The following is a 16,412-nucleotide window of genomic DNA, read 5'->3' as shown; positions in this document are numbered from 1 at the left end:
TGACATGGAGACACAGAGAGACATGGAGACACAGAGAGACATGGTGACATGGAGACACTGAGAGACATGGAGACACAGAGAGACATGGTGACATGGAGACACAGAGAGACATGGAGACACAGAGAGACATGGTGACATGGAGACACAGAGAGACATGGTGACATGGAGACACAGAGAGACATGGTGACATGGAGACACTGAGAGACATGGTGACATGGAGACACAGAGAGACATGGAGGGAACATGATAGACACCATGACACTCAACCCAGGTCTTTTATACAATCTCATGATTGCCATGGGACCATAGTTGAAACATGATTCACTTATGATTTATAGATTTTTCTTTATTTATTTTTACATTTCTTAAAAAAAATAAATGTAAAAAATATCTTGGTTGATTTCTTTCTTTTTAGATGTTGTTTAGGACAGTTGAGAACAAGTTCTCATTTACAACTGCGACCTGGCCAAGATAAAGCAAAGCAGTGCGACAAAAATAACAGCACAGAGTTACACATAAACAAACATACAGCCAACAACACAATAGAAAATCGATATACAGTGTGTGCAAATGTAGATTAGGGAGGTAAGGCAATAAACAGGCCATAGTGGCAAAATAATAATATTTTAGCATTAATACTGGAGTGATAGATGTGCAGAAGATGATGTGCAAGTAGAGATACTGGGGTGCAAAATAGCAAGAAGATAAATAACAATATGGGGATGAGGAAGTGGGGTGTTGTCACGACTTCCGCCGAAGTCGGTTCCTTTCCTTGTTCGGACAGGTGCTCGGCGGTCGGCGTCAACATCATCGATTCACTTTTCATTATCCATGTATTTTGTCTTATTTTTCCTCACACCTGGTTTCAATTCCCTCAATTACTTGTTGTATATTTAACCCTCTGTTCCCCCCATGTCTTTGTGTGGTATTGTTTATTGTAAGTGTTTGTGCACGTGTTGACTGGTGCGCGACGGGTTTTGTACCCATGTCTTGTTATGTTTATGCCGTTGGTTTTGCTATTAAACTGCTCCGGCTATTACCTAGTTCTGCTCTCTGCTCTCCTGCGTCTGACTTCCCCTCATAGGTGTGCTAGTTACAGATTGGCTGTGTACAGGTACAGTGATCGGGAAGCTGCTGGAGATACGAGTTTCCAGCTTCAGTCATTTTTGCAATTCGTTCCAGTCATTGGCAGCAGAGAACTTGAAGGAAAGGAGGCCAAAGGAAGTGTTGGCTTTGGGGATGACCAGTGAAATATACCTGCTGGAGCACGTGCTATGGGTGGGTGCTGCTATTGTGACCAGTGAGCTGAGATAAGGCGGGGCTTTACATAGCAAATACTTAGAGATGACCTGGAGCCAGTGGGTTTGGCGACGAGTATGTAGCGAGGACCAGCCAACGACAGCAGACAGGTCACAGTGGTTGGTATGGTAGTATTTGGGGCTTTGGTGACAAAACGGTTGGCACTGTGATAGACTGCATCCAGTTTGCTGAGTAGAGTGTTGGAGGCTATTTTGTAAATGACATCGCCGAAGTCAAGGATCGGTAGGATAGTCCATTTTACGAGGGTATGTTTGGCAGCGTGAGTGAAGGAGGCTTTGTTGCAAAATAGGAAGTGATTCCAGATTTAATTTTGGATTGGAGATGCTTAATATGAGTCTGGAAGGAGAGTTTACAGTCTGATCAGACACTTAGGTATTTGTAGTTGTCCACATATTCTAAGTCAGAACCGTCCAGAGTAGTGATGCTGGACCGGCGGGCAGGTGTGGGCAGCGAACGGTGGAAGAGCATGTATTTAGTTTTACTAGCATTTAAAAGCAGTTGGAGGCCACGGAAGGAGTGTTGTATGGCATTGAAGCTCGTTGGGAGTTTGTTTTAACACAGTGTCCAAAGAAGGGCCAGATGTATACAGAATGGTGTCGTCTGCGTAGAGGTGGATCAGAGAATCACCAGCAGCAAGAGCAACATCATTGATATATGCAGAGAAAAGAGTCGGCCCGAGAATTGAACCCTGTGTTACCCCCATAGAGACTGCCAGAGGTCCGGACAAGAGGCCCTCCAATTTGACACACTGAACTCTATCTAAGAAGTAGTTGGTGAACGAGGCTAGGCAGTCATTTGAGAAACCAAGGCTATTGAGTCTGCCGATAAGAATGCGGTGATTGACAGAGTCAAAAGCCTTGTCCAGGTCGATGAAGACGGCTGCACAGTACTGTCTTTTATCAATGGCGGTTATGATGTCGTTTAGGACCTTGAGCGTGTCTGAGGTGCACCCATGACCAGCTCGGAAACCAGATTGCATAGTGGAGAAGGTACGGTGGGATTCGAAATGGTCGGTGATGTGTTTGTCAACTTGGCTTTCGAAGATTTTAGAAAGGCAGGGCAGGATGGATATAGATCTATAACAGTTTGGGTCTAGAGTGTCTCCCCCTTTAAAGCTTTCCAATCTTTGGGCATCTCAGACAAAAGAGAGGTTGAACAGGCTAGTAATGGCGGCGGATCATTTTAGGAAGAGAGGGTCCAGATTTAGCCCAGCTGTCTAGCCCAGCTGATTTGTAGGGATCCAGATTTTGCAGCTCTTTCAGAACATCAGCTGTCTGGATTTGGGTAAAGGAGAAGCAGGGGGGGGGTTAGGTGGAAAGCATGGACAGCCATAGAAAAATGCTTATTGAAATGATGGATTATCGTAGATTTATCGGTGGTGACAGTGTTTCCTAGCCTCAGTGCAGTGGGCAGCTGGGAGGAGGTGCTCTTATTCTCTATGGACTTTACGGTGAAGATCTTTGATCTCTAGCCAATGTCTATCTCTCTCTTTCTTCTCTCTTCTCCCTCTCTCTCTTCTCTCTCTTTCTCTCTTCTCCCTCTCTCTTCTCTCTCCTCTATATACCTCTCCATGATCTGTGTTTTCTCCTTCTGTCCATCAGGCCATGTTCAACATGTATCCCCTCTCCTCTCCTCCTCTCCTCTTCTCTCATCTTCTCTCCTCCTCCACCCATCCACAACATGTACAGACCTACTCTCCTCTTCCCATCTCCACTCTTCTCTCTTGCCCCCTCTTCTCCTCTTCCCTTGCTATTATCCTCCTCTCCTCTCCTCCTTTCTAAAGCCCACTGTTCTCTTAACGAGTCCACTCCTCATACTACTACTTCTGTTCCTCTGTTCCTCCTATTGAAAACATCAATAAACAACCCTTCCTACCTCGCAGTGTAGACAGACAGTATAAACTATAGGATAGAGGAGGGAGGGAGAGAGAGGGGAAAGAGAGAGAGAGAGAGGGACATATAGATGAGGGGAGAGAGTTGGGGAGAGGTAAAAGAGACTGTCTCTCGTGGGGAATGTCTCTCTACACTCTTTACAGCTTTTGCCTTTTAGTCAAGACAAGTTAGAAAAAGTCAATAAATGTTTGAGTATTTTTGCAGTACTAGAGTGCGTTGTTATCTCTACCTCTCTCGGCATGTGTGTCTGTAAGACATTGTGTGAGTGTGTGTCTGCATGCGTGTGTGCATTGATGTGTGTGTGTTTGTGTATGAGACTGTGTGTGTGAGTGTTTGTCAGCATGCATGTAACTGAGTGATAACCGCTAACCAGGAGGGAGTGTATGGTTGTCCACACGTGTGTATGAATAACAGAATGTGTATGTGTAGTTAGGAGGGGGGATGCTGATGCTGTTGTTATGTGGATATTGTTGTCATGGCAACATGGATGGAGAAGGTTGGTTCCCCCTGACAACCTTTATTTTCTCCAGCTTTTTATATAACCTATCTTAGCCCTTAACCTGAGAGAGAGAGAGAGAGAGAGAGAGAGAGAGAGAGAGAGAGAGAGAGAGAGGGGGGGGGGGGGGGGGGGGGGGGGGGGGGGGGGGGGGGGGGGATGGAGAGAGAGAGAGAGAGAGAGAGAGAGAGAGGGAGAGAAAATCTGTATATAATCACCATGTCTGACATCTAACAGCAGTGACTGGAATGTCAACTGAATGTGTTAAGCTTATAGATGTGTTATTTCTATCTGCAACACTGTTGGTCTGCCTATTTGTAGATAAGCGTCTATATCAATCAAATGTATTTATAAAGCCCTTTTACATCAGCAGATGTCACAAAGTGCTATACAGATACCCAAGCTATGCAGATGTAGAAGCACGGTGGCTAGGAAAACCCCCCTAGAAAGGCAGGAACCTAGGAAGAAACCTAGAGAGGAACCAGGCTCTGAGGGGTGGCCAGTCCTCTTCTGGCTGTGCCGGGTGGAGATTATAACAGAACATGGCCATTTAAGGCCAGATTGCTCTTCAAGATGTTCAAACGTTCATAGATGACCAGCAGGGTCAAATAATAATCACAGTGGATGTCGAGGGTGCAACAGGTGTTGATATCCCTTTAGTGGTGTGGGGGCTGTGCAATGGCACAGTGGGTGGGGTTATATCCTGCCTGATTGGCCCTGTCCAGGGGCTAGGGTCAGTCTGTTATATCTGGTGTAAATCTCCAGTTGATTCTGGTCTTCTGTGTGAATTCAAGTATGCTCCCCTCCTGGAGGACCAGTACACCTGGTCGTGCTGCTGCACCAGTTTTAACTGTTCTGCCTGCGGCTAGGGAACCCTGACTTGTTCACTGGACATGCTACCGTGTCCCGGACCTGCTGTTTTCATCTCTCTCTCTCTCTCTCTCTCTCTCTCTCTCTCTCTACCGCACCTGCTGTCTCGACCTCTGAATGCTCGTCTATGAAAAGCCAACTGACATTTACTCCTGAGGTACCTGTTGTACCTTCTACAACCACTGTGATTATTATTTAACACCACTGGTCATCTAACGTTTGAACATCTTGAACATCTGATCCACTAAAGGACCAATGCATTCATTTTTATATCAATATCAAGTATTTCTGGGTAACAATTAAGTACCTTACTGTAATTGATTTCCATTAATGGGCTGAAGTAACTTTTCAGAAAAAAAATATTTATCAAGCTAAAACTTTGCTAGGACTGTCTGGGAGTGGTCTGAGTGGGAAGGGTGTAGAAAACCCTCTCTCTAGCCGTTTTTCTGGCCATCTCTCAAACCCTCTCTGGCCCTCTCGCAAACCCTCTCTGGCCCTCCCTCAAACCCTCTCCAACCCTAACCCTAACCCTGGCCCTCTCTGGCCCTCTCTCAAATCCTCTCTGGCCCTCTCTCAAACCCTCTCTCTAGCCGTTTTTCTGGCCGTCTCTCAAACCCTCTCTGGCCCTCTCTCAAACCCTCTCTGGCCCCCCCTCAAACCCTCTCTGGCCCTCTCTCAAAACCTCTCTGGCCCTCCCTCAAACCCTCTCTGGCCGTCTCTCAAACCCTCTCTCTCTGTCCCTGGGACACAGAGGCACAAACTTTGGGAACTCCAAACTGTGTGATTCCAAACTGCACCTGGCTTTTCACACTTCTGGCCCTAGCCAAACTGATTGGTTGCTAGGGACCAGGTTGCCAAGGGGCCCTAATTTCACTGTAGGGTCAGCCAATCCCAGGCCTTACCTGATGGTCGGAAGCCAATGATAGACCTCACTTCTCTAATGAACTCTAAAGGGTCATGATTCTCGCTCACGATAGATGGGGGCTTATTGAATAACTAATTTGTGACGGACAATGTACTGAAAATTTAAATAATTTATTGATAGGCCCTACAGATTTAGGATCTTAGTTTGATCACTTTTGTTGCTGAAAATTGTTCTGCACAGCAGGAAATGCAAACTAGGGATGCAGCCATATATGAAAAGCCAACTGACTTTAAAATGTCAGACTTGATTTGCTCTAACAAAAAAATGTATCAACCCCTACAAAAATGTCCATTAATTATAATCCACATAATAATTTCCTGTTGCTACAGGATTATTTTCCTGCTGTAGCTAAAACTAACGAGTCACTCTGAAAAAATGAATCATGACTCGAGTCAGTAAAAACAGACGTTCAAAAATAACAAATCGTTCGCAAACTGCACATCACTAGCAAGGAGTGGCAAAGTGAGGACCTCATCCATGGACCCATCTCTTCACTGGACTTTCCCTCTGATGGTGTGTCTATGACAGAAAACTAGCTGTTATTGGCAGAGAGGTTTGGAACTCTCGTTGTTATTGGTCTATTAACCAATTTACCGCATGGTGATGTCACCATGGAAAACTGAATCTCCCGCCCATGGGAACCTGCTGATTGGGCCCATGGGAACCTGCTGATTAGAAGCTCCTGTGTAGATTGTAACTATCAGGAAATAACATTGATCACATTTTTTTCACACTTCTACTGTGTTAGGTTCATCAGCTGTTGTACAATATGATATAAAACACAGGAAAAAGTAAAAAGTTGTCATGGTACAACATGACCAACTGAGTAGCAGTGACAATGACTTATTCCACGAGCCACAGCAAGACATAGAAACAGATAGCAAATCAAATCACATTTTATTGGTCATATACACGTGTTTAGCAGATGTTATTGGTCATATACACGTGTTTAGCAGATGTTATTGGTCATATACACGTGTTTAGCAGATGTTATTGGTCATATACACGTGTTTAGCAGATGTTATTGGTCATATACACATGTTTAGCAGATGTTATTGGTCATATACACGTGTTTAGCAGATGTTATTGGTCACATACACATGTTTAGCAGATGTTATTGGTCATATACACGTGTTTAGCAGATGTTATTGGTCATATACACATGTTTAGCAGATGTTATTGGTCATATACACGTGTTTAGCAAATGTTATTGGTCACATACACATGTTTAGCAGATGTTATTGGTCATATACACGTGTTTAGCAGATGTTATTGGTCACATACACATGTTTAGCAGATGTTATTGGTCATATACACATGTTTAGCAGATGTTATTGGTCATATACACGTGTTTAGCAGATGTTATTGGTCATATACACGTGTTTAGCAGATGTTATTGCGAGTGTAGCGAAATGCTTGTGCTTCTAGTTTCGACAGTGCAGCAATATCTAACAAGTAATATTAACCATTTCACAACAAATACGTAATACACACATATCTAAGTCAATATAGAGTACAGGTAGTCATTTCCCAAGACAAGTAGTTTTCCTCCAGCTCTGACAAAGTGAGAGAGACTCGGTTATACCCTGACAGAGTGAGAGAAAAGGAGAGAGAGAAACAGAAAGAGAAAGGTGTAGGCGATTGGTCCGGGTCCTGGGGAACAAACCAAATATTTGGTGAACTGAACACCGCTGTATATCAGAACCGAACACCACTTATCCCCCTCACTAGCTTTAAGCACCAGCTGTCAGAGCAGCTCACAGATTACTGCACCTGTACATAGCCCATCTATAATTTAGCCCAAACAACTACCTCTCCCCCTACTGTATTTATTTATTTTGCTCCTTTGCACCCCATTATTTCTATCTCTACTTTGCACATTCTTCCACTGCAAATCTACCATTCCAGTGTTTATTATTATTTTTATTTTTTAAATTAATTTTTTTAACTTGCTTGTATTTACTTCACCACCATGGCCTTTTTTTGCCTTTACCTCCATTATCTCACCTCATTTGCTCACATTGTACATAGACTCATTTTTCTACTGCATTATTGACTGTATGTTTGTTTTACTCCATGTGTTGTTGTTCATGTCGAACTGCTTTGCTTTATCTTGGCCAGGTCGCAATTGAAAATGAGAACTTGTTCTCAACTTGCCTACCTGGTTAAATAAAGGTTAAATAAAAAAATAAGAATGATAAATTTGGGTCAAATTGACGTGACAGGAAGGAGAAGGTAATAAATAATTAACTCAACAGGGGTGTCTGAATTACTGTTCCTCCACCCCTGTGGTCCCCTATCCATACCTCTCCTCTCCTCTCCTCTCCTCTCCTCTCCTCTCCTCTCCTCTCCTCTCCTCTCCTCTCCTCTCCATACCTCTCCTCTCCTCTCCTCTCCTCTCCTCTCCTCTCCTCTCCTCTCCTCTCCTCTCCTCTCCATACCTCTCCTCTCCTCTCCTCTCCTCTCCTCTCCTCTCCTCTCCTCTCCTCTCCTCTCCTCTCCTCTCCTCTCATCTCCTCTCCTCTCCTCTCCTCTCCATACCTCTCCTCTCCTCTCCTCTCCTCTCCTCTCCTCTCATCCTCCACCCCTGTGGTCCCCTATCCATACCTCTCCTCTCCTCTCCTCTCCTCTCCTCTCCTCTCCTCTCCTCTCCTCTCCTCTCCTCTCCTCTCCTCTCCTCTCCTCTCCTCTCCTCTTATCTCCTCCTCTCATCCTCCACCCCTGTGGTCCCCTATCCATACTTCTCTCCTCCTCTCCTCTCCTCTCCTCTCCTCTCCTCTCCTCTCCTCTCCTCTCCTCTCCTCTCCTCTCCTCTCCTCTCCTCTTATCTCCTCCTCTCATCCTCCACCCCTGTGGTCCCCTATCCATACTTCTCCTCTCCTCTCCTCTCCTCTCCTCTCCTCTCCTCTCCTCTCCTCTCCTCTCCTCTCCTCTTATCTCCTCCTCTCATCCTCCACCCCTGTGGTCCCCTATCCATACTTCTCCTCTCCTCTCCTCTCCTCTCCTCTCCTCTCCTCTCCTCTCCTCTCCTCTCCTCTCCTCTCCTCTCCTCTCCTCTTATCTCCTCCTCTCATCCTCCACCCCTGTGGTCCCCTATCCATACTTCTCCTCTCCTCTCCTCTCCTCTCCTCTCCTCTCCTCTCCTCTCCTCTCCTCTCCTCTCCTCTCCTCTTATCTCCTCCTCTCATCCTCCACCCCTGTGGTCCCCTATCCATACTTCTCCTCTCCTCTCCTCTCCTCTCCTCTCCTCTCCTCTCCTCTCCTCTCCTCTCCTCTCCTCCTCTCATCCTCAACCCCTGTGGTCCCCTACCTCTCCTCTCCTCTCCTCTCCTCTCCTCCTCTCATCCTCAACCCCTGTGGTCCCCTATCCATACTTCTCCTCTCCTCTCCTCTCCTCTCCTCTCCTCTTATCTCCTCCTCTCATCCTCAACCCCTGTGGTCCCCTACCTCTCCTCTCCTCTCCTCTCCTCTCCTCTCCTCTCCTCTCCTCACCTCTCCTCTCCTCTCCTCTCCTCTCATCTCCTCCTCTCATCCTCAACCCCTGTGGTCCCCTACCTCTCCTCTCCTCTCCTCTCCTCTCCTCTCCTCTCCTCTCCTCTCCTCTCCTCTCCTCTCCTCTCCTCTCCTCTTATCTCCTCCTCTCATCATCAACCCCTGTGGTCCCCTATCCATACCTCTCCTCTCCTCTTATCTCCTCCTCTCATCCTCAACCCCTGTGGTCCCCTACCTCTCCTCTCCTCTTCTCCTCTCATCCTCCACCCCTGTGGTCCCCTATCCATACCTCTCCTCTCCTCTCCTCTCCTCTCCTCTCCTCTCCTCTCCTCTCCTCTCCTCTCCTCTCCTCTCCTCTCCTCTCATCCTCCACCCCTGTGGTCCCCTATCCATACCTCTCCTCTCATCTCCTCTCCTCTCCTCTCCTCTCCTTTTTCCAGTCCCTCCATCCCTCACTCCTCTCATCTTCTGTTGAGTGAAACATGTTTACTGTCCATCTCTCTCGTTCTCTCATTCGAAATATCTTCTTCACATTGTCCTCTCGGTCTCTTTCGCTCTTTGATTTTCTCTCTGTGCATGTATTCATTTATTTTATCTCCCCCTCCTCCTCCCACTCCTCCCATTTATTTTATCTCCCCCTCCTCCCATTACACATCTTCACACAGGTGGAATACAATAACAAAGTCTATGTTTTTACAATATGGCATTTAAATTCTTCGTTGAACTAGGTTTCCCGAGTTATTTTCAACTGTTACATGTCTGGGGAATGCTCTTAAGAATGAGTTTATTAATGATATCTAATGATATATGGCACAGTATTACCGTAGCAACAGCTTTTCTGCCGGTAACAATAAGCCAGGGCAGAACTTAGCAACAGGGTAGCCTAGTGGTTAGAGCGTTGGACTAGTAACCGGAAGGTTGCAAGTTCAAACCCCCGAGCTGACAAGGTACAAATCTGTCGTTCTGCCCCTGAACAGGCAGTTAACCCACTGTTCCTAGGCCGTCATTGAAAATAAGAATTTGTTCTTAACTGACTTGACTGGTTAAATAAAGGTCAAATTAAATTTTAAAAAATTAAACATTTCCAGTCATTTGAAGATGCTGAGCTTTTGTATCGTATAATCTGTGTTATTGCTGTAATACACAGAATATGATGGACTCAAATGGCCACATCCTGTGTTGTTTCCTGCCCTAAAACCATCCGCCCCATCCTCCCTCCCTCCTTCCTTCCCTCTCTCCATCCTGTCTTTGATAAGAGTGGCTGTTGAACATGCCTCTCTGCCATCAATACCACTTCAATACCCAGAGAGCCCATTGACAGGCCAACAGGTCCAGCCATTTCAGATCTAATGGATGACAGAGTGAACAGACAGGAGAGAGATGCCACTGGAGCCAGAGCTGCAATTAAACTTAAAAAGAAATATGGCATCTAAAAGCCTATACATTCTATCTTGCTTTGGCATTTTGTTTTTGTGAGCTAGCAGAGCACTTTCATATGTAATAGATGAGAGCGTGAACAGACATTCAGACAGACAGGAGCTGGATGCAACCAGAGACAGCCGCAATAAAGGTTACAATATAAACAGCTATAGATTTATCAGATAGATGACTGTGATATGTGGTTGATTTGACCTACCTTAGTTGAATGTGCTGACTGTAAGTCCCTCTGGATGAGAGCATCTGCTAAATAACTCCAATGTAGATTCATTTTTATTTTTATTTCACCTTATTCACTTTATTCAACCAGGCCAGTTGAGAACAAGTTCTCATTTACAACTGCGACCTGGCCAAGATAAAGCAAAGCAGTGCGACACATACAACAACATAGAGTTACACATGGAGTAAAACAAACACACAGTCAATAATACAGTAGAAACAAGTCTATATACAGATAACATGTAGAAGCCTATACATTTTCTCTTGCATTGGCATTTAGTTTTTGTGTTGTCCCCTCCCCTCTAGCAAAACGTTTCAATGCGCCACATCAATTATTTATCAAGGTAGCAAATCACACTAAATGGATTTATGTTGATTTTTTGGGGTGTTGCCTCATTGTTTGATTCAGAGTGGTCCGCAGTTTATAACCAGTTTGACTCTAGAAGACTGTTGCTGCTCCACTCCAATACACATTACCTACATCTTCCTCTTCTGGTTCCACCTGCCCCCCCCTCACTCTTTCCTTCTTTCTTTCCTTTGTTATTTCTTTCTTTCTCTCTCCCCCCCTCTCTCTCTCTCTCTCCCTCTCTCTCTCTCTCTCCCTCTCTCTCTCTCTCTCTCTCTCTCCTCTCTCTCTCTCTCTCTCTCACTATCTATCTCTCCCCTCTCTCTCTCTCTCTCTCTCCCCTCTATCTCTCTCTCCCCTCTCTCTCCCTCTCTCTCTCTCCCCTCTCTCTCTCTCTCCCTCACTCTCTCTCACTCTCTCTCTCTCCCCTCTCTCTCTCTCTCTCGCTCCCCTCTCTCTCTCTCTCTCCCTCACTCTCTCTCTCTCCCCTCTCTCTCTCTCTCTCTCTCCCAGTCTCTCCCTCACCTCCCCTCTCTCTCTCTCCCTCACTCTTTCTCTCTCTCTCCCAGTCTCTCACTCACCCCCCTCTCTCTCTCCCCCCCCCTCTCTCTCTCTCTCTCTCTCTCTCTCTCTCTCCCCTCTCTCTCTCTCCCTCACTCTCTCTCTCTCTCTCCCCTCTCTCTCTCCCTCACTCTTTCTCTCTCTCTCCCACCCCCTCTCCCCTCTCTCCCTCTCTCTCTCTCTCCCCCACTCTTTCTCTCTCTCTCTCACCCCCCCTCTCTTTATATATGCTGAATATATCACTTATATCACCTATCACTTTTATATCACTATATCACTTCATCTTCCACTTTTTCAGTTGGCTGATTGAATGAATTTGGATGCCAGCATCAGATCAGATAAGCAGTTGTTATCCCTGAGAAATGGCTGTAGAGGGCCCTGACATGTCTAGGTTGTACATAAGGCCATAGGTCCCCCGGCTGTAGTGTCTGATGTGTCTGCTGACCTCTGCCCTGAGCCAAGAAGGCAGGTAATAGGGCCGAGATTGGATCAGCGCCAGTTGCAGAGAGGAGACTGGGACTGACAGAGGTGGGTCAGTGTGTGTGTGTGTGTGTGTGTGTGTGTGTGTGTGTGTGTGTGTGTGTGTGTGTGTGTGTGTGTGTGCTTGTGTGTATTAGGGTTAAATTTGTAATTAAGTTTCCTGGCCCAGTTGTGTGCAGTTTGTCGGTGGCATTAATCGGGTTGGGCTCCACCAAGCCCCCTCTCAGACACGTTATCACATTAGCTGTCTGTCTGTGTAGCTGTGTGTCTGTCTGTCTGTCTGTCTGTCTGTCTGTCTGTGTGTGTAGCTGTGTGTCTGTGTCTCTGAATGTGTGTCTGTACTAATACCCATGACAGTTCCAGCTCTGCTCCATTCATCCTGTGCTAATGGCATTTGTTAAAAAGCCGCCACAGACCCCTACACACTTGCAAGACCACACACACACACACACACACACACACACACACACACACACACACACACACACACACACACACACACACACACACACACACACACACACACACACACACACACACACACACACACACACACACACACACACACACACACACATTTGCTATTGGCCAGCCCAGTTGCCCTGGCCTATCTGGTAATTGGGCCCTCGGGCACCCCTGTAAAAGACGGTCTAAACAGCCAGTACTAATATCACACAGTCTGGGAGGTGTGTGTGTTTGCGTGCGTGTGTCTGACAGCAGAGAAAGGTGACACATTGATTGGGAGAGCTGGTGTGTCATTACGTGGAGGGAGGAATTACCGTCACAGCTGTCATCTTCCATCACACCCCCACCCCAACACACACCCCTCCTCTACCCCCCTCTGTCTGTCCGTGGTAGTTGTGCGGTAGCTCTGTCAGGCGAAGTGACTTGAATCTAATGGACCATTTAACCTAATGTTGTTAGTTTGCTCTGGCTTATTGGGTGTGCTTCACTTCTTCTAATTGTTGTTCCCTGTTCAATCTCATCTCACAGCCTTTCTCTGTTGATTTAGATGTATTCTCTCAGTGTTTGGAGTTGGAAGTCCTGAATCAGTTTTTCTGTCTCTATTCCCTTTGCCAGATATTGTTGAATCCATTCTTTCTCAGTTGATTTAAATATATTGTCTTTGTGCTTGGAGTCCTTGAATGGTAATGTTTTTCTTTGGTTGCCAGATATTGTTGAATCGGTTCAGCATCAGTGAAGAATGGTGGGAGGTGGGAGGACAGGCTCATTTTAATGACTGGAATGGAATACATAGAAAATGATCCAACACGTGGTTTATAACTTGTTTGATTGATACAAAATAAATACAAAAATGAATGGAATGGTATTTATTTTAAAAAGAGAATTCCTTCCCCCTCTTTTTATCCCCCTATAATCTCCCCCTCTCCTCTCCCTCATGAAACAGGGTAGCCCTCTCTCTTTCTCACTCATCTCCCTCCTCTCCTCTTTTCCTTCACTTCCTCTCTCCATCCCTCTCTGCCTCTCTTTACCACCCTACAACTTTTCCCCTCCCCTTTCTCTCATTCTCTCTCCTCTTACGACATGCTTATTACCATACAACCACAGAAGTAGCCTAGCCACTTGTGTTCAATTGAGTTGCTCCACAACTTTATCAAATTACAAATGTCCTTTTATTTATCTATTTGTGTTCTGTCTATTATCTGATATGACACTTCATCACTTATGTAAGAGCATAATTTAGCAGATGCTCTTATCCAGAGCGACTTACAGTAGAGAGAGCATACATTTTCACACTTTTTTCCTACTGTTCTTCCGTGGGAAACGAGCCCACAACCCTGGCGTGGCAAGCGCCATGCTCTACCAACTGATCTACATGGGACTTCATCACCTCGTAACTTCATCACCTCATCACTTCATTACCTCGTCACTTCATCACCTCGTCACTTCATCACCTCGTCACTTCATCACTTCATCACCTCATCAGCTCATAACTTTATCACCTTGTCACTTCATCACCTCATCACATCATCACCTCGTCACTTCATCAGCTCGTCACTTCATCACCTCATCAGCTCATAACTTCATCACCTCATCACCTCATCACTTCATCACCTCGTCACTTCATCACCTCATCACTTCATCACCTCGTCACTTCATCACCTCGTCACTTAATCTCCTCATCACTTCATCACCTCGTCACTTCCTCAGCTCGCCACTTCATCACCTCATCACTTCATCACCTCGTAACTTCATCTCCGCATCACTTCATCACCTCGTCACTTCATCACCTCATCATCACCTCATCTCCTCGTCACTTCATCACATCATCTCTTCATCACCTTGTAACTTCATCACCTCATGTCATCACTTCATAAATCTAACTCTGTTGTCTATGCTCCATATTGTCTGTTGGTTCACCCTCTTGTTGTGGTGTTGACTCCATCTGCTTATCTGATTGGTCCTTCCATAATGGACACTGGTATTTTGGGGGTATTTTATTAGGATCCCCATTAGCTGTTGCAAAAGCAGCAGCTACTCTTCCTGGGGTCCACATGAAACATGAAACATAACACAGAATATCATTAGACAAGAACAGCTAAAGGACAGAACTACAGCAATAAAAAAATCGCTGTCATTACCTTAATGTGCAGTTTTCCTGCGAGTTGTCTTTAAACTAGGAATGAACATGCTACTGGATGTGTGTGTGTGTGTGTGTTCCTGGCTCTATCTAGCCCTGACCACATGGTGCAGGGTCATTTTTCTCTTATTCTGACACAGGCCCCCGTCCCCCTCCCTCTCTTCTCCCCACCTCCCTCCCTTCTCCCCCTTCTTTTAGGGAAGACTGCAGGAGGGTGTGGACCTGAGCGAAAAAGAGAGAAAAAAGAGAGAGAGGCTGAGAGCCAAAGGAAACCAGGAGAAAAAGGTAGAAGAAAAGGAAGAGAAACTCTGGCTGAACATCGGGCGTGACAACAGAGACAGAGAGAGAGTCACACGCTCGCTCGGCAGGAGTGTGTGCAGATTGCCCTCTGTGTGCGTTTCACGTGTGTGTTGAGCAGGTGGGACTTTGATGGGACAGTGAGCAATGCCTCACACTCAGCAACATCAGGTTGGCAGTAGGGGGCGACGCCCCCATCTCCTCCTCCACCCTATCCTCCTCCTCCCTCTCTTCTCTCTCCTCCTATCCCACGCCCCCCAGCTCAGCCAAGGAGCCATACACATACCTTCTAACTGTGAGTACACCATCTTCACCTTATTTACACATCAATGTATTGTATATGTAATATAACATAATATATATTTAAGCAATAAGGCCCGAGAGTTTGTGGTATTTGGCCAACATAGGGATGTTCTTAGCCACGACACACCGTGGAGTGCCTGGATACAGCCATTAGCCGTATCCATTTTCCTGTTACTTATAACCTCATGCTATTCGCATTAGCCTATGTTAGCTCAACCATCCCGTGGAAGGGACACCGATCCCAAAGAAGATTTATTGGTTGCCCCCAAAAAGGACTCAAGTGAAAGTTAAAGTCAGATGGCACGATTTTCTTGTTTATTTATTTATGGGTAGCCAGGGGCACACTCCAGTCATAATTTACAAACAAAGAACTTGTGTTTAGTGAGTCTGCCAGATCAGAGACAGTAGTGATGAGGTTCTGGCTATGCTCAATATGTGATGATATTAAAACGAAATAGTTATAACATTTATTGAACAATTCCTTGAAAACGACACATGGTTGTCAATGGTTTTAGCAGAGCTGGGGTCTCCTTGCTCCCCAGCAGCCAAATCAAACCTATTGTGTTAAACCACGAAGACAGGGAGGGTCACTGAGTTTTTGGGGCATTCAATCTGTGTTTATGTGCATAGTGTGTCTAATTACTTTTTAATTGATTACCTCAACTCATTCATTAGTCATTCTATTGATCTGGTTTCCTTGGTGCAAATCAGATTCTGATTGGAAGGCCGGGGTAGTTCAACAGGGAATTGAGTTATACAACACAAGGAGCAGACAGACTGAGTTTGTGGGCCTGAAGGGAAATTGATTCTTATACTTGCTGAGTTTTCTACATCTTTGATTTAATAACAGAGTTAGAGGACTGGGGATGTGTTCCAAATGACACCCTATTCCCTTTATAGTACACTACTAGTACACTACTATATACTACACTACTATGTAGTGCACTACTAGTACACTACTATATACTACACTACTATATAGTGCACTACTTGTACACTACTATATACTACACTACTATATAGTGCACTACAAGTACACTACTATATAGTACAGTACTATATAGTGCACTACTAGTACACTACTATATACTACACTACTATATAGTGCACTACAAGTACACTACTATATAGTACAGTACTATATAGTGCACTACTAGTACACTACTATATAC

The 16,412-nt window shown here is 45.4% G+C and overlaps 1 protein-coding gene across 9 annotated transcripts in view; it reads left to right on the top strand.

The window, feature by feature from the left end:
• Window positions 1-16,412, top strand: part of l1cama (L1 cell adhesion molecule, paralog a) — a 123,206-nt gene that overhangs the window by 46,705 nt on the left and 60,089 nt on the right. For all 9 annotated transcript variants that reach the window (XM_036988737.1, XM_036988735.1, XM_036988738.1 and 6 more), the window contains exon 2: window positions 14,839-15,232. In XM_036988737.1, the coding sequence (XP_036844632.1) occupies window positions 15,085-15,232 (148 nt within the window). In that variant the 5' untranslated portion in view covers window positions 14,839-15,084. The remainder of the gene's footprint in view (window positions 1-14,838; window positions 15,233-16,412) is intronic.

This window comes from Oncorhynchus mykiss, chromosome 9 (assembly GCF_013265735.2).
Source record: "Oncorhynchus mykiss isolate Arlee chromosome 9, USDA_OmykA_1.1, whole genome shotgun sequence".
NCBI classification, from domain to species: Eukaryota; Metazoa; Chordata; class Actinopteri; order Salmoniformes; family Salmonidae; genus Oncorhynchus; species Oncorhynchus mykiss.
Note: the sequence above shows the minus strand (reverse complement) of the source record. Positions and strands in the feature narration are given on the sequence as shown.